Source organism: Hyperoodon ampullatus (assembly GCF_949752795.1).
Source record: "Hyperoodon ampullatus genome assembly, chromosome: 16".
Classification (NCBI taxonomy): domain Eukaryota; kingdom Metazoa; phylum Chordata; class Mammalia; order Artiodactyla; family Ziphiidae; genus Hyperoodon; species Hyperoodon ampullatus.
The window spans coordinates 57755062-57773566 of NC_136929.1; the positions used below are offsets into that span (position 1 = coordinate 57755062).

The 18505-nt window shown below is 40.9% G+C and overlaps 1 protein-coding gene across 3 annotated transcripts in view; it reads left to right on the plus strand.

Annotated features, from left to right (window-relative positions):
* Positions 1-17082, plus strand: part of LRCH1 (leucine rich repeats and calponin homology domain containing 1) — a gene marked incomplete at both ends in the record, with an annotated part of 189351 nt that extends 172269 nt beyond the window's left edge. For 2 of the 3 annotated variants that reach the window (XM_079722104.1, XM_079722105.1), the window contains 2 exons: positions 1330-1407; positions 10153-10359. In XM_079722104.1, coding sequence (XP_079578230.1) covers positions 1330-1407; positions 10153-10359 — 285 coding nt within the window. Of the gene's footprint in view, positions 1-1329; positions 1408-10152; positions 10360-16971 lie in introns of those variants that run through there. The other variant, XM_079722106.1, reaches the window with a different exon arrangement.
* Between the last annotated feature and the right edge of the window lie 1423 nt (positions 17083-18505).

The window sequence follows — 18505 nt, forward strand, 5'->3', positions numbered from 1 at the left end:
TTGTCCTATAATCGAATATGAAAAGGTTTTGAAGTCCAAACTACTGTTAAGTTGTTTGAGCTGTGTACCAGATTCCCATTCAGTATTTTTCCCCAACTTATAAGAAAGAAAGTACGATTCCTCAGCCTCCAATTTAAATATACAGTTATTGTGTTATAAGGTATGAGGACACTATGAATCATGTATCTACACACATTGGTATATTTGATCAATTCTTTAGGGAAAAAATGCTACATTCTTTGGTTGTCACCTTTTATCTTTTTCAAATAAAAAAATTTCATTGAAAATATAATGGGAATAATGCTTGATTGGAGAAAATGGAGAAATGCAGGAGGAAAATATATCATGTTCTATCCCCCCACCCAAAGACAACCACTGTTTACATTTTGGCTTTTATGCTGCTAACATTCCTCCTACATATAAGTTGTTTTTGAATTGTGAACTCTCATATATACTATTTAGTAGTTTTTAAAATTTATGAAAACCTAAGTATTTCCCTAGGTCATTAAAACTCTTCATAAATATCCATTTTAACAACTGTGAAATATTTTAGCTTATGTTATTATATTGTAGTTTTCCTTTCTAGAAATGTTTCTAAATGTCCACTTCTCAGAAATTCTTCACAGAGCATCTTGAGCTCCCATTGACCAGACCCAGCCAGGGCGTAGCGGTAGAACCCGCTTCCGTCTCCAGTCCGTGCCTTCACTGTCCACTCCCGTGTTTGCACAAGTTGCTCACTCTAACCTAGAAGGCTGCTCCCCACCCTGTCTCTAAATCTCGTCGCCTTGCAGCATCACCAGCTTTCTAATAGAACCAAATTGCTTTGGCGAGAAAGAGAGTCATTGGCCTGGTGAATTTAACCCTTCATATAGAAATATATTTGCTGATGGGAAAAGGTGATGTTTATGGTGTACTTTTAAGTAAACTAAAGCAGGTTACACAACAGTATGATCTTATAAAAACTGTGTGTGTGTGTATGTGTGAATCCACACATATACATTCACATGTGCAGAAAATCTTGCACACGTGTATATACATATATACATGTATGCAGAAATTCTACATATAAACACATATCTGTGTGTATATGTATATATATATGCATATCTTTGTGTACACACACAGTGTCTAGAGGAATATAATCCAAAATATTAACAGCTCTATAGGTGAATGTTTCTGGATAATTTTTTATTGTCTTCTGTTTGCTTATGTATTATTTTTCTCCAATAAACGTGTAGTACTTCTGCCATTTAGAAAGTTTAAAATTTAACCTGTTATTACAAGTATTTCTCTTAATAATTCTTTATTTCTGAATATTTGCATTTATAGCCTAAACTTAGCATGGCCAAATGCAGAAGAAACGTGGAAAACTTTTTGGAAGCATGCCGAAAATTAGGAGTACCAGAGGTAACATCAAACTTAGTTCCAGTAACTATGTTTGAGTAAAGATTTTAGTTAATATATATGGTTGAACCTATTGAATAGATATACACCTTTGTCCATCCTTTTTCATCTCAATCTTTCTTGAGGAATAATGTTGAATAAGTTATATAAAATTTTAGTTTAAATTACTCTATTGCAGTGAAATAAAAATGGCTTAAAATGGTATGGTCAATTCTGAAGAAAAGGGGAATATAATTTTTTTAAGGTTTTGAAATAAATGCAAAATTCCAAACTTAAAAAAAAATTTAGTTAGCTTGATTCTCTTCTCAAAGAGCAGAAATTGCTGAAACTTCAGGGAGCCTTCTGTGGGTTACATAGGGTAGAATTTTGGAGGTAATGATTTTTCCCTATCCAAAGCTCTTAAGCACAGTAGACCTGTAGTTGACCACTGATTTGTTGATTTGCACTCCTTGTAGGTTTGGGGTATGTAGTTCAAAATAATAAGCATTGAAAATACTATAATTATTGTTATTATTATCATTCATCACAACCATTCATAATAACAATGTTTGTATATTGCTTTATAGTTTGTTAACTGTTTGCATTTACATTTTCCCTTTTAGTCCACTGTAGACCCAATTGGCAATTCCCTGTAGCCAGCCCAGCAATGATTTGCTACTTTTTCTTTCTCCCAAGCTAAGCCCCAGCCTTAGCCTCAGCCAGATAAGATAGCTGATTTGGGTCTTCTAACGACTTTACTATCAGTAACATAAAATGATTTCTTAGGGAGATAAAAGACAGTTCACTCAGAATTTGGGGATAAGTTGATAAGCTTTTCATCATTGTGATAAAGGGAAATAGACAGAAACTACATTTCTTAAAATTTTCTTCTGTCTTTTCTAATGTTCCAGGAATAAAGTAACTACAAACTCTATCATGAGATACTGTTTTTGCGTATGTGAAGGAATTACATTTTCATGTAGTTCTACTAATTGATAGGAGTTAGTTATTGGAATTGAGTAAGGCTTTTTCTCCCTCCCTCCCTCCCTCCTTTCCTCCCTTCCTCCCTCCCTCCCTCCCTCCTTCCTCCCTCCCTCCCTCCCTCCCTCCCTTCCTTCCTTCCTTCCTTCCTTCCTATTTTTCAGCTTGGTGACATTTGAAGGTGAGAGTTAAGTGGTGGGCTTCTAATCTTATTTGAGGAAAAGGAGAGAATTATTAAAACATCTTTAAGTCAAAACTGTACCAATTAAAAGAAGCTTTCAAATTCGTTTTTAAATAGAGTGTAATCTTTATATAAGGTACTAAATGTCTTTATGATCAATCCAAATGTCTTTCAGCAATGTTAATCTGTGTGTCTGTATTGTATGTGTGCATTTTACTATTGCCCATACATTCTTGGCTTCAAATGTTCGTGAAATTCTCATGCGCCTACCATTTTTAATGATTTGATTCCATCATGGGTTAATAAGTGTGTGTGAATCAAAATTATCACACCAAGTTTCAGATTGTACATTATTTGTGTCTGTACTCAAAAGCGCTGATGAGTTATGACCAATCCCCTGTGATATTTTAAAACTCATCATTTTTCTTGGCTTATGATGACACAAAATGATGTAGAAATGCCCTTAACCATTTATTGTGAGTAAAGATTGGTAATTATGATTTCCTTCTAAAGTGAGGAAAAGGAAATTAAATTAGCATCAAAATGCAGAGAAAATTTTATCATAGTATCTGAATTATGCCCCTAGCACTAATAGGCAACTGATAATTCCGGAGACAATTGAATTACAAGAAGTAAATCATCTTGTTTGCCAGTGTCCCAACTTAACTATGCTTAGTAAGAAATATATCACTAAGGCTATTTTTGAAACGATTTTTAAGATTTGAGGTGATTTTCAAGTTTGCATTGTGTATGTGTGTGATTGTGTGTACATCTATATCCATCCTGATGGATAATCCAGTAGCATCTTACTGGTGACTAGAGTTACATTAAGTTCATTGCTACTAGAAAAAGTCTGTTGGTTGGTTAGCAGTTGAACTTCTTTAGTGAGATATGTTAAAGGAAGGGAGGAATATTCTAGTGGAAAACCAGAAATTGCAATTGGAGTGCAGCTGGCAAAACTTGCTATATATACTCAAAGGAACGTGCTTTCATCTCTTGGAATAAATGAGTCATAAATTATTGGAAATGAGGAAATGTTTTCATCTAGGAATGCGATACTAAGTTGAGGGAGGGGTGGAAATAACCCCTTCTTCCACTACTTAAGATGGGTGATGATTTGAGTGTATATGTGGCACACTGCAATTCTAGTTGCAGGAATTCTCCCCTTGCAGTCAGACATTTTAAAAGTCTGGTACTTAAAAGCAGAGGACCTTTAACGTTACATTTTCTTTTTTTGCTTCGAGCTTAATATTTGGGTAACAAAATACTCACTGATTTCCCAGCAGCTTAGTGAATTCCTCCTAATTTGCAAGCTCGCCCTGCTTTCTTCTCCATCCATAAGTTATCTACATACACGCACCGATAAGTCATGGAGATCTGGAATTCTGTATTATTTTAAGCTAAATAGCTAATTGACAATGATAAATCATCCTGTAGAGACGGAGAAGTCACAGCTGTGCTCTCAGCCCGAGTTTGTTGCCCTTTGTTACAGAATCACAGTTTGAAAATACAATCCAAAGTCAGGGTCGGCAGCTTACTCAGTTTTATCAGGTTAATCTGGGTGGAATGTGGTCACTGAGCAAATGATGACATATAAATTAATATGATGGGAAGGAAGCGATTTTAAAATTGTTCCCGTTGTTATAGTCTTTATTATATTTTCTCTAGAAGTCCCCAGGAACCCAGTCCTAGGTACCTGCCTCAGGGTTGGTCAAGGTTCATGAAGCATTTTATTGTGTGCCCAGTGGAGTGGCTTCCGTATAAATGTGGCTTCTTCGAATTGGCTGCATTCAGAACTGCACACGGTGTAAGCGGCCTAGTTTATTTGCAGAAGGTCGGAGTCTGCATCAAGAGTAGGTGGATACGGCGACCCTAGACCTCTGTCTGTTGTTCCTGACGTTTGGACGAGGCTACATCTATACCTTTCTTAGTCCAGGGGCACAGACAGGACTTGGCAGTCAACGCCACCTATAGAAAGGAGTTGACATCACAGAAAGAAGTGGGCGTTGGGTTTCTGGAGAAATTCTGTTAGGGCGACAGCAGGCGTATTTGCCATCATCTGTGAGGGATTCTGGGAAGAGGTAGAGGTTTGTTGATGAGAATACCAAGGGCAGATCCTGAAACACAAATCGGAAATGCGCCCCCCCACCCCCACCCTGCCAGCAAGTTCCTTTTCTGGTGGCAGAGTTAATCTCTTCAGGTAGTGATTTCAGCCTGGGTCACTTCCTGCTGCCCGTTTCCAGTGCCTTGGGGTTTTTTGTTTTTGATTTGGTTTTTCTGTTTGGGGCCAGTTCTTCAACTACTGGGACAGATTGAGTGACTGCCACCTGGAAGGAGAGGCGTGAGGGCGAGTGCGGAGGATCTGTGAGCAGAGCGAGGGACACAGGTTTGGGGTGAATTAGCCGCACCTGTGCTGTTAACTGGTTATGTGCCCTGAGGCAAGCGCATTAAAGCCTGGAGCCGTGAACCACTCGCCGGGACCTTCTGGCAGCTGCATCATCTTCTCAAATGCTCACGGTTGAGGCTCAGAGGCCAATATTTTATTACCATGCTCTGAGGATAATGAGGCCCAGAGACCTTACACAATTTCCTAAGCTTACGCCCGCAGCTGGGAGGCAGCAGAGCTGGTGTTCGAACCCAGGTCCGTCCGCGTCCAGCGCCTGCCTTCTTTCCGGCACACACAGGGGCTCTCTGCGGCCGAGTTCCCTCCTCTGCAAACTGCAGGTGTTGGACTTAAGCAGTGGATTAAACCACATTCTCAGAGCCCCTTGATTCTTTCTGAAGCCAAGGCGGGGCTGCAGATCACTCCCACGCCCTTGATTCAGCCACGGCAGTTTCCCCTTTGCCTGTGTGGCATGTATCCGCTTTCCAGTTAAGAGTTCCTTTGGGGGGAACGTGTCCTGTTGCTAATTATAGTTTGAAAATCACTAGACCCTTAAGGTTACTTTGAGCTGATAGTCCATGGACGCTCAGCTCCATCCCGCAGCGCCATGATTGCTTTCCCCCATCAGCTCCTCTGAGGCAGGAGAGGCAGGAAAATTACCCCACGTGCCTCAAGGCACCCTGGAAAATCTGGGGGTCAGATGATGTTGCTGGCACCATCCCATGGCCCCTTGTAGTGTTGATGCCGCTGGTCAGACTGTGCAGCGGTCTCTGACCTCTGGTGCAGCTTGATCTTGAACACAGGCCTTGGCGGGCTTCCAAATTCTTCACTATCTACTCTTTGTATCACCCAGGAATCTGATTTCAATTAAGCCTTGGAGTCATGAGGCTCTTTGTGGACATACTGAGGCTTCCTTTGCCTTTCCTGAGTCAGCTTGGTCATTCCTGGCCTCTGATCTTGATGTGGAGGATTCACGATTGGCTATTGGGGGTCTCCAGTTTGATCCAAGTTTAGGGCTGTTTTAGGACTCTTACTAGTATTGTCTCAGGCCGAGAGAAATCTCTCATTTGTGAAGCATCAAAAGTATTAAAAAATAGATATATATTTTTTTACTCACCAGGGAAGTATTTCACCTTGGTTTTATTTTTTTGGAGGGGAAGACACTCTGGTCTTTTTCTAAAGGGAGATCCCCTGGTCTCTCTCTCTTGGAGGAGACACCCTGGTCTTTTTCTGAGAGAAATTGCCCTGGTCCCTGTCTGAGGGGAGACACTGACGTCTCTGTCTGAAAGGAGGCTCCCTGGTCTCTGTCTGAGGGAAGATGCTCTGGTCCCTTTCTGAGGGGAGACCCCCTGGTCTCTGTCTGTCTACTTGATGTTAAATAAGTAGCCTTGGCCTCCAACCTCTGTAAGGAGCAAGGTCCTTAATTTAACAGACTTGCCCTGTTTAGAGGAGGAAGGGACATGGAATAGAAATGCACCTTGTTTTCTAGCTGCCCAGCCTCTCCTGTTCATTACTGTCTCCAGAGAGGAGTTGGGGAGGAGGGTTAGGACAGCAACTCCATCAGCTGTACAGGGCTCTTGCCTGCCGGATAGCACAGAGGCCAGGGGTCCTCACTAGACTGTGGCAGGTGGAAGGTTTTCCTTCCATATCTACAAGGACAGGTCCCTTGGTGTCCAGCCTCTGCATCAGCCAGATGGAGTTAAAAATAAAATCCTAAAGTACACTGAGATGCTAACGATGATTGCATTGATACAAGTGGAATTATGGCTGAGTCTTCTTTTCAGTGCCTTTCATATTTGTATTTTGTTGACTTTTATAAAGAGATATTATTTTTGAAAGTAATTGCAAAACTTTTCCTACTTTATACCTGCTGTAAGGGTTTAGCACAGTTTATGTAAATGACCTGAATTTTTTAAATCGAAAGACGTTCTATAAATTGAAGCTACCTTTTTTGTTTGTTTTAATCTTGAGAATAGGAGATATGAATTCCTTCGCCTCTTTGAACCTTATGTCTCTTTTTTCCCCCAAATCAATGACTTTAGTATCAATTTAAGTCACAACTAATAAACACTTTTGGGGGATGGTGAGATTCTTATTACAAGATTTATTTTAAGTTTCCATTTACATTGGTTACTTCCGAGGTTGGATGATCAGACGTGCAGATTGACACCAAGTTATTATTTTATTAATGTAAATTTTTAAATCCCTAATGCATTAAGAAGAGCCAGTCTCTAGCTTGTAAAACCAGTCATCTCCAATGGTTAGTAGGTGTGTATCACCATTCATGTAAGAATCCTTTCCCCCTGTGTGTCTCCTGGTGGTAGAGCCACTTCCGGTCAGTGGTCTGACATTGGTACATGGTTGAGGACAAATACTTTCTCGAAGCAGCATCTTCAAAGAGCTTGAAATTGCATTCTAGAATTAGCTTACTGATATTAGAGTTACTAAGTGCATAAAATTGGTGATTAGTTCTTACATATCTGGAGAAAACTCTGGAAAACTTTTCCTGCCTCACTCCACTCTCTGCCAAATTACACCTTGTCAGTTAGGGCTTTACATTTTCAGAATGACCATCAACATTCTTGTGCTATGACATTTTAGATTAAAAATACTTTGTAAGCATACTGCCTTTCAAAATTAAATTTAAATAAACTATTTATAAGCATACTGCCTTTCAAAATCAAATTTAAATAAACAATATATTCTAAATTTCTTAGAATTTAGTCTGTATTATACCCAGAATGCCTGTAAATTAGACCTTTTGATCGATCTGTGTACGTTTTTGTTTCTATCTGTAGTATTTGGGGAACCTGAGTTAATCTTTAATAGTAATCTTAGTCACACACTCTTGTGTTGACTTGTATGAGAATCAGTGAACTTCTGGCGATTGTGATTTCTGTTCACTGTAACGGGAATTAGCATCTGCACTTGCCCCTCGGGACTCTGAGTGTATTAACTATGTTTTTATAAACGCCTTGCAATAATTACTAATGCTCTGTAAATACATGGTGAAATTTGGCCTCTTTCAATTTCCTTCCTTTTTAGTGTTTTCCTATTTTAATTTTAAGAAAAAAATAAAGCATAATCTGTAAGTCCCTCTTATTAAGCCTGAAATTTGGAAAGCACAAGGCTCAGAAAACTCCCAGGTTCCCCTGGCAACTTCAGCCCTGGTTCCCATCATAGCATCCTTGAGGGACTGATCTGACGGCCATGGGCTGTGTGACGGGGGGTAGAATCAGTGAGTAACCCACACTCCACACATAATGATGCTTCAGATTTTTGCCTCCCAGCCAATCTTAGACCCATACATTTTTCTTCAGAGATCGTAATTTAATTTAAACCACCTGCTGTGGACTGTGAGTCTAAGCTTTACCCACTTTAATCTGAATAAAGCCCAGAATCTGTGGCATCATGAAATTATTTCCAGAATGAGAAGAATGGTCTATGTTGCCTACCCATGCGAGAAGTGTACTAGTGAATAAATACACTGGAAACTGCAGACAATCTAATTCTTAGTTCTTTGATGGAGTTGCTGGGGAGCAGACCAGACATTTTCCATAGGCTTCTGGGAAATGTATTGAAATATATCCTGGAGATAAAATGATTTGCTTTTAACATGGAAATACCACTTTGGTGACAATCACATTTTAGTGTGCATATGCCTTCTGTCTTATGTCTGTTTTGCTCAGAGTTCACTGATTAAGCACACCATTGCAATAGAAAACTCCTTCTCTTAGATGTTTCCCCATCTGTTAATTCCTGATCAGCATCTCTGTCACAGTGAAATCCATTCTATGTGTAGCTGTTTTAATTCTTGAGAAAATAACAATGGTAGCTTGATTCCTCTAAATGCGCTGAGAAAAGATGCACAGTGTGAATAGATATAGCATGATTTATTAATATCCTTTAAAAAATCTTTTGTTAAGAGGATCTCTACCTTAGTAATTTAAGATTAGGAGGTTTATAATCTTATCAACGCACTTACATTGATTATCCCTCTTTACCAGAGGGCATCAACCTAACTGCAGAAGATACGGGCAAGGCAGAATCTCTATCTTAGAATCATCTTTCAATTGCTCTGTGATTTGCATCTGCTTAGCAGTGATGCTAAAACAAAGGGCAATATTGCTGCAAAGTATATTATAAAATATATAATATATATATTTTTTAAATGCTTTGCCTAATTTGGACATAAAGCTGCATTTATGAAATATATCACAGATATTTTCAATCCTTGTTTAATTTGGAAACAAAGCCAGAACTTTGGTACATACTGACATAGCAATTATAATCATTTTTAATTTGAAGCTGTGGTCATTTCTGGTTCAGGAATTCAGGGTATCAGAAAACCATTTGCTTCCTGATAGCAATAGGCATCCAGAGGTCAACTCATAGGACTATCTTATTTGTGCGTTTAGTTGATAAAGTAGGAATTCTGCCTCCTTACATGGTGACTGTCAAGTAGACAAAACAGGGAGGCCTGTTCTCCCCGCCCCTCCCCCTACACATACCTGTTTAGTGGTGAAGAAATTTACACAATTCCTCTATGCAGGAATGTACTTTTATTCTAACTGCAGATCTAAGAAGCCTCTTTTAAACTTTTGGTTTATATCCAGTTGTACAAATGTGAAATTTAATGTAGTTTTTGGGCACATTTAGGGACATGATTAAAACTAGCATTCCCCAGAGTTTATCAATAATCCTAAAAGGAAAACAAATTAGGCGCATGTATTCCCTTTCAAAGAGAAATACTTTATATTCAGTCTTCATAGACCAGGGTAAAAAAATGCACTAAGAGAATGGTGAGGAAAGGTGGGGGTTAAATTTTTAAGTTTGTATTTTTCCCTTTAGTAAAGTGAAGACCTAAATGTCCCAGGTGCAAAAGCTCTTATTTTTATGCCATTGCTGACTCATGATACCACTTAAATATTAAAACTGTTTGAATACCAGAAGGATGTATAAATTACAGAACCTTCTGTTCCTCGATAGTGAGATTCTGGGTGAGGCATTTCTTTGTCCTATTTGCATAGACTGTGTCGGGTATGCTGCTTTTTGTAATTAATTAAAAAATCTGTGGTGGAACGGGTTCTACCTGCTTGAAATAAGGGGTTACTCTTGCCATTTGCTAGTAACTAAACATGTGTGCTTCTTTTCAGCCGTTGTTCTGTGTATTTTTAATTGTATGCACTGTCTCTTTCTGTTCTGATGGCTGCCCTCGGAATAGGCTGACCTCTGCTCTCCGTATGACATCCTGCAGTTGGATTTTCGTCACATTCGAAAGACTGTTGACACTCTGCTGGCACTCGGGGAGAAAGCCCCACAACCACCTTCCGCCCTCCGCGCCAGGGACCTTATAAGCTTCTGTCTTGTCCATATTCTCTTTGTAGTTCTGATCTATATCACTTACCGCTGGAATGTTCTGTCTGCGTAACGCCCGCATGTGCATCCCTACACTCTGCTCTGTCGCCCTGCTCCGTGACAGGGTCCTTCCTCCCTCTGGGCCTTTGCCTTGCAAACTTCCATCCCTGTCATCTCTTCAGTAATCTCTGGAGTTTTGAAGCCGCACGTTTCCACGTCAGATTTTCCAGAAGCACAAACTTGATAGAAAGCAGCTCCCATTAGATAGTTTCTCTGACTTGCTGAGAAGCAGTGAGGACACAGTGTGTCCACACCTCTTGCTTCCTCATCCCCATAGTGCCAGCAGCAGTGCTCTGCAGTGCCTCTTCTCTCTCCCAGTGAGCTTTGCTGCCCTGGGTAGAGGCGAAGAAGGTTCCAGAACAGGAGCAGAGGGGATTTAGCGTATGAACATCCTTCCATTGGGTCAGTATTTAAGTCGACTCCTAATTCAGGATTGGGCAATTTAACTGTAGAGGGAAGACAGAAAGCCAGCATTTGGGGTCCAATTTGGTCTATAACAATCTTTTAAGAATGCCACTGTTGACCAAGTTGAAAAATACCATCTGGAGAATGACTGCTTTGCTGGCCATCCAGCTGGCTTCCTCCCTGCTTCCTGCAGCAGGAGCTGTGAAGGGCACCAGGGAGGGTGACCCCCCCACTTCTACCCTGAGTGAGCCCCTCTGCCCTGCTGCCTGAGACAGAGCTGTGCAGAAGGGCGCTGGGGAGGAAGGGTCCGGCGCGGTCAGAGTGCCCCCTGGAGGATCCACAGCACACCACTCTTTCTGCGTAGTTTTACTTATTCCTTGTTTGGTCTACTCTGACCGAGGCTCTTAGAAAAGCATTTTCCAAAAAGGGTTTCTATTTTTAAATAATGTAATGGGTCATTTCGCTTTTTTTTTTCTTTTTTGCTACATCACATCATAACTTCAGGTCTAGAATGTGATGGATTTGACAGTATTTATTTTCAAATAAAGCCATGAGTCATGGAACATTCTTGGGCCTAGGGCTGGGGTTGCTATGACAGGAGCCAATAAGATTGCTCTTATTTTAGAAAAATGTAGTTTCTTCAGTGACTTGAAATTTCCGTTTAACCTTTGATTTCCAGTGACATTAGCAACCTGCTTTTATGTTTAAGTAAGCTTAAAGGATTATATATTAATAACTATATCTGCTTTCGGAGCAATGTGATCAGTTTGCAATTAAAGAAAAAAGACATTAGAATCTTATCTAGGACAATATATTCCTGGTTCTGGGATGTCGTTTTATAATATGAGACAGTCCTGCTCCAAGGTGAAGACAGACTCCCCTATGCTTCAATTTACATCGGGTTGCCAAATATTGTTTCTTAAATTGGGGGGTGGGTGATGGAGTTCACTTCCTCAAGATGAATTTCTAGTTTACTCACATGGAAACAGTCTTTATAGATGGCTACTAAGAAGATAATTTTATTTTTCTGAACATTTCCATGAATCCAGGGGACTTGAGGATGTGGAAAGGTCACATAGTTAGAAGAATATATTTATAAAGATCCTTTGTTGGTAAATCAGATCAGATTTTCTAACAGGAGACATTCTTTACATGATAGTATCTTGAGTTAACTGAGCTTTTCCCTCCTGATTTTGGGTTGATTGGTGAAATACAGGGTATGTGGAATTTATCTAACGTCAGTTGTGTAATAAATAACCCGCAGATGTACTGAATTGCCTTTGGTGCTATCTTGTACTCTTCAATCTGTAACACAATAAAATCCCTTTGTACGATGTCTAACGAGCACCCTGAGCCATAAGTTGCTTAATAAACACGTTTTGGGTGACAGATCCAAGTTTTTATGGGCCCATCAATACGTTAATTTGTGTGCATCCAGAGTCGCGCTCAGCACCTCTGGTCCAGCTCTGCAGCGCACTGAGGCTTCCCTTCGAGGATCACTGCTGCTTGGATTTTTCTTCTTGAAGGGGGTGGGGGGCACAGGGGAAGAAGAGAGATGACTTACTGGGTGACCACCTGAAAGAATATTCCCTCAGTGAAAACTGAGTAGCGCAATCCTGGGAGATCAGATTTAATTTTCAGTGCTGACTTGACATAGTTCTTTGGCCCTGTTCATATTTCTGTTCTGGCATCCAAAGTATTTTTTGGATGCACTTCTCATGTCATTAGTGTATCTGTACCCTAATGTGTTGCTCCTCTGGGGATCTGTTGGGTGGTATTTTTTCATCAAGTAGTCTGGTAACAAGCAGAACACAATTAATTTAGCCCTTTAGGCAAAGCTTGGAATGAACTGTCCTGCCCATTACTGCTCATTTCTATTCAGAATATTATTAAGCCTCCCCATGGTTCTTCCCCAAGGTACTCACACACCGACTCATAGGCTAGCATGATGCCTGCCATTGCCACGTGACTAGGGATACTTGGCCAACCCACTTGTCATCTGAGAGGTGGTTGGGAGATTTATGTGTGCATACTAAATCTTCCTCTCACAAGGAAGACCAGTTTTTTCAGTACTTACAATGCCTGATAAAAATTACCAAGTATTTATTTATATATTCTTTTTGAAATAGAAAGATCTATTTGAAATAGAAAGTTCTCTTTCTCCAGTTCTTCCAATTGGTAGCAACTTGCTACTCCGTGTCAGGATTTCCAGAATATGTGACAACTAAGTAAGTTCTATTAGTTCCTTCTCGTTATGGATTTGTGGTTCGTATGCAGCTCATTGTACTTGGGGAGAGACATATAAAACAGAGGGTTCTCTGATGCCCACCTGACGTTGAACTTGGTGGGACTGGCCTGGAGAGGACTCCGAGGGGCCAGGGGCCTCTTCCTATCTCCTGGGCACAGACAGGACCTGCTCGCTGGTTGGTCAAGGACCTTATGGGGAGCAGCATGATGTCGTGGAAGGGGCCCCAGCTGTAAGATGAGACACAAGTTCAAATCCTGGTTGCAGTACTTACCTGCTGTGTGACTTCAGCAAAGTTAAACTCTCTACATCTCAGTTTTCTCCTCTGCAAAGTAGAGATATTGTATCTACCTCGCAGAGTTGTCATAAAGAAAAGACCAAAGCAAATCCATAGCATTGGTGCCAGGCCTGTAGGAGGTGCCCCCAGAAGTCTTGCAAAGTTGGAATTTAGTCTTTATGGCTTACCTGCCTTTTCCAACCCTGCGTGTTGTGGCTCAGGAGAGGGGTGGGTGAGGGCATAAGAGTGAATATTTGTTTTCACCATTGGAGAAACAATGCAAAGGACAGGACGAGTCCTCCAGAGGGGGGTCAGAATATTTTTATGCAGGATACTACTTTATGATTCTGTTCTGTGCTTTAAAAAGAAACACAACAAAAGGAGCTCATGGGTATCCTAGAGCAGTCTGCTGCTACATTCTCAGTGAAAGCCACTCATCTCCTCCAACAATGGAATTTTAATGCATTTAAACTCAATGTAAATACTCACCTCTCTCCTTGAGATCCATTATATACAAGGTGAGGTGACCCTTCTCTGTCATTTCCCATCAAGCTACAAATCCACAGCAGTTCCTTCCCCATCACAACTTGTAGCTCACTTCAGGGATCCCCTCCCCCTTGGGATATGCAGTGACAGGACTAGTGTGATGGAAATGGCCTTCTGGCCATCCTCAAAGCCCCTCCGTATTTCTGGCAGGCTCCCCTTGCTTCTCTTGTCAACCAGCATCTGAAGTCATGATTCCCATCAGTCTCCCTCCCAGTCCTGTGATAGAACAACCACAACTGCCGTGTTTTCATAAGGTTTCTATGATCTGACGCTAGTCTTCGTAGGTACCTCCAACCCTATAATGTAATCTGAGGGCACTCAGGGCTTCTTAGGAAGTCTGAATGAAAAGAGAAAGCCAGAAAGGATGCAAGGGATACCTTTTTATGTCTTTTATTTACTCCTTGTCACCAGCTGTTAGGGTGGAAGGGAGAAGTTTGAACTCTGCACCTGGTTTAGGAGTGAGGAGACCAGGAAGGTGAGAAATGCCTGGGAGAGGGATGATCTTAAGCTGACGCGGTGTGTGACACCTCCAACGCCCTGTCAGCAGGAGGCTAAGGCCTCAGTATCTTCCCATCCTTGTTTCTCTGGAGGCCCAGCCCTTCCCAAGCATGACCTCGAGCATGGAAACTCAACTCTGCAGACCACTGGCCCCACCACTCATCAGTGGAGCCATGTCACAGCTCAAGCAGGACTCAGGATAGCCCCCCCAAAGCCATGTGGCACAGAGATTAGGCTTTGTGCAAATATTAGTTCTAGAATTCAGGAACGTTTGTGACTAAACATAGGGGAACACTGAGGTCAAGAAACAAAGTATCTTGTTCAGAATGCCTTGGGCAAATCTATTGCTTTAAAATTTCTATTCATGTTCCTTGCCCAGTGCTCCATTATTGATCTCAGTGTTTTTCTCACCGATTTGTTGAGCTTTTATGCGTCAATATAAAACCCTTTGTAATTTGATGCAAATAATTTTTTTTACACTTTGTTGTTTATCCTTTAATTTTTTTTTCTTTTTTACACACAGAAGCTGTATACTTTCAGGTGATCAAATGTTTTTAGCTTTTCCTTTGTGATTTTTTTTTTTTTTTTTTTTTTTTTTTGCGGTACGCGTGCCTCTCACTGCTGTGGCCTCTTTCGTTGCGGAGCACAGGCTCCAGACGCGCAGGCCCAGTGGCCATGGCTCACGGGCCCAGCCGCTCCGCGGCATGTGGGATCTTCCCGGACCTGGGCACGAACCCATGTCCCCTGCATCGGCAGGTGGACTCTCAACCACTGCGCCACCAGGGAAGCCCTCCTTTGTGATTTTTATATCACTTTTTCATCCCTATTCATTTACCAGAGAAAATATTAAATATGTATCTATATTTTATTGGGAGGAATGTTGTGGATGTTTTTTAACATTTAACTCTTCAACTCATCTCAAAGTGATTTTAGCATATGGTATAAAGTGAAGACTTATTTTTTTCCCCAAGTAATACCTTGTACCAGGAACTTAACCATAATTAACAGCCATTTATAATATCCTACTGGGGTGCTGTGGAAGCCATAAGAATGAGGAAACTATATCCCTGCCCCTGTGGGACCAGCCTTACCAATGAAATGAGATTCAGGTGATTTCACAAGCCCATGGCAAGCAGAAGGTGTCAGGAAAGGGTACACACTGACCTCTGGCTGCGGCAGAAGGAGGGAGCACCGTCCATCCTGGCCTAGTGCCCTGTTCACAACTCAGACAGAACCTCCTTTTCTTTCTCAGGCTGACATTTGGCTGCTAAGTTGGCAAGCAGCATAAACTTGCCTCCCCTCAACACACCATGATGACAAGATAATCCTATTTGATACACAGCAGCCACTTGAAATCATTGTTAAAATTGTATTTTTAAAGAATTGGCTGTTTTATATTGACAAGTGGCCATTTCTCAAGGCCTGGAGTCAGAGATTGAGATACTCTGAATTTACCATAAGTTAGGGAAGTGGGAGGGATGGGGGATGGTAAGACTGCGAGTGTAGAGCCCACCTACATTTCGAGGTTGTGGAACAGGTTCTTAGAGATGTCATGATGTGTCTTTGGATGATCTTTTTAAGAACACAGTGCCTGCATCTGGGGTACTTAGTGGAGAGTCCTGCATTGACACAGCAGGAATATCTGATTCCTCCAGCAAGAGAACTGCAAGGAAGCAGTGCTGATCGGAGACCTGATTGGCTTCATGTTAAACACTGTGTCCACCACCTGGGGCTTGACGCAGCTCCCAATTTCAACTGTCCTTAAGACCAGTGGTTATTGGACTGTGGAAAACACACCATCTTTGGGTAGATGAGAGGGAGTGTTTGCTGTGGAGTTGTTTCCCAGCCAAGGAGACACACTCTGGAAGGAGATTCCCTTGTATGGTATCAGACCAGGGTCAAATGACAAAATGTAAAATTATTTTGTTTTTGCTCTTTTGTAAACTGGTGGTTGAGCGTGCAGGGTGCCACACACAGGGGGTGAGCCGCCTTGATTATCTTCCTTGAGTAGTATGTGCTGGACAATTCCCAAGAGCAAAAATACAATATGAGAAAGTAGCAGGATATTTGTGTCTTTGACAGTTTTATAAAAGAGTCTTAAAAGGGAGGCTCTTCAACGCTGTGGCTAAAATTACTTATTTACAAGGCTGTTCATACACTGTGAAGAAAGCATGCCTCCATTCCAGAGATCACAGGAAATAAAATGAACTAGATCAAGATTTATGGTCAGTAGAATGGTGTGTGGTCTGTATAAATGAGTATTCAAGTTCCTTTAAAATGTGTGAGAGGCTATGTGAAATTTTGCTTTATAAGAATATAAGCTAATATGTTCTTGGTGGGTGGTTTCCAACTGACGGTATGTAGCTCACTTATTTAGTGTCAAGGTTTGTAAAAAATGTTTAGCTCTTTTGCACATTTCAGGATGATTGGAAGTCTTTCTAGAACAACCCTCACTTGTGGAAAATCATTGTTTTCTTTGCAAACACAGAAAAGGTCTTTGCAAAATGAGTTGAAAGTTAGGGAGAGAGCACAGTCTGAAGTGATCAGATAGGCATACTTCAGAGCTCGACTTAACTCCTGTCAGTGGTATCTGGAGATTTTCTAATTAGATTCCAGTCATCTAAAAATCAATGCTTTGTTCTTCTTCCTTTTAGGAAAAACTGTGTCTGCCCCATCACATCCTTGAAGAGAAAGGCCTGGTCAAAGTGGGCATCACCGTTCAAGCATTGCTAGATGTAACCGTAACAAAGGCTCTATTCACATGAGACCAACTCCTCTCCTTTGGGTCGTGGCTCAGACGCTTTTCTGGTCAGAGATCCTAAACTCTCCTCTCAGCACCTGCCCCCTGCAACCTCCCACTCACTACTTGTCAGTTCCCCGACTCTAGTTGAATTGACAGGAGGACACAAAAGAAGATTTTCTACCTTTCATAACTGACTCAGACATTAAGACCTGACAGGTATTTGCCTAAAACCCCGTGAGGGAGCTGGTTGTGAAGGACCAAGCAGCTCATCAATGCCTTCTACAACCTCCTTCTTCCCTTCCATGCTCACCCACTGCCATTACCAAAACACCAAGCACAGCCGTTTTGCAGCAAGATGCATTTGTTTTATTAAAACCAAACCAAACGCGATGTGTATTTTGGGGGGGTGGGGAGGGGAACTTGCAGTCAGGTTTTTTGCCACCAAATTTTTCAAGAAGTTTCTTGAGACCATTGCCTTTTAAAAAAACTATTTTCGACATACAAAATATTTATATAAATATTATTTATTAGTGAGTTGTTATTCATCCTTTGGATGCAAATTGTAAATTAGGAAACTATTTTATTACTGCTTTTTTGTGGTTAAACACTTTATTTTAATATTATAAATATTGAGTTATTTTCTATCCTCTTTGGTGTGCAAGTAGTTCTAGGTCTCCACAGTCATGTTTTCTGGTGTATATTACTCAAAAAAAAAAAATTTAAGCAAAAAGCAGGTGCTTCTGTGACAAGAACTATTTTCTGGGGAGGCATTATTTATACTTTGGTTTCTGGAACATTGGTCTTATTTATATTTCTGCATTCCATCCAGCTTCCTACATTCCAGCAGCCCTGTTGTCCCCTGATATAATGAACTGACAGAAATCAAGAGAGCACCCCAAAGTTGTTTGTAAATAGCTGTGATGGAAAAAAAAAGACATATTAAACTTGAAGATAAAATGTGAACAATTATTTTTTTGGGTTCATACTTATTTTGCTATGCACAAAACATTCACGTTTTAACACGAAGAAGTAACAAGTGTTGGCATCATGTGTCTTGTAGTGTAATTTTGCACTGTAACTTGGGCAATTAAAAGTGTAGCACCAAAGGTAGATAATAAGGAAGTGGTATAGGAAAGTGGAGATGAGAAAAAGGTTATCGTTTAACCAAGAAGTTTTTTAAGGGTAGCTTCGGCGGAGAGTGATCGAGAATTAACTGAAGGCATATAGGACCTGGATTAGGAGACCAGCGCTTTCTGCAGCTGCCCGTTTTAAAAGAGGAAACTATTCTGAGATGTAGACGTGCTTATTTTATTGCAGCTTAGTTGGTGGCTTTCAAAGTAGTCCGTCAAACACGGCAAGATTCACAGCCTCTGGTATGAAACCGTGGAAGTGAGTCAGTAAATTGGTGTAGTAGTTGCATGCAAGATCAAGGCGGGCTCAGGAGA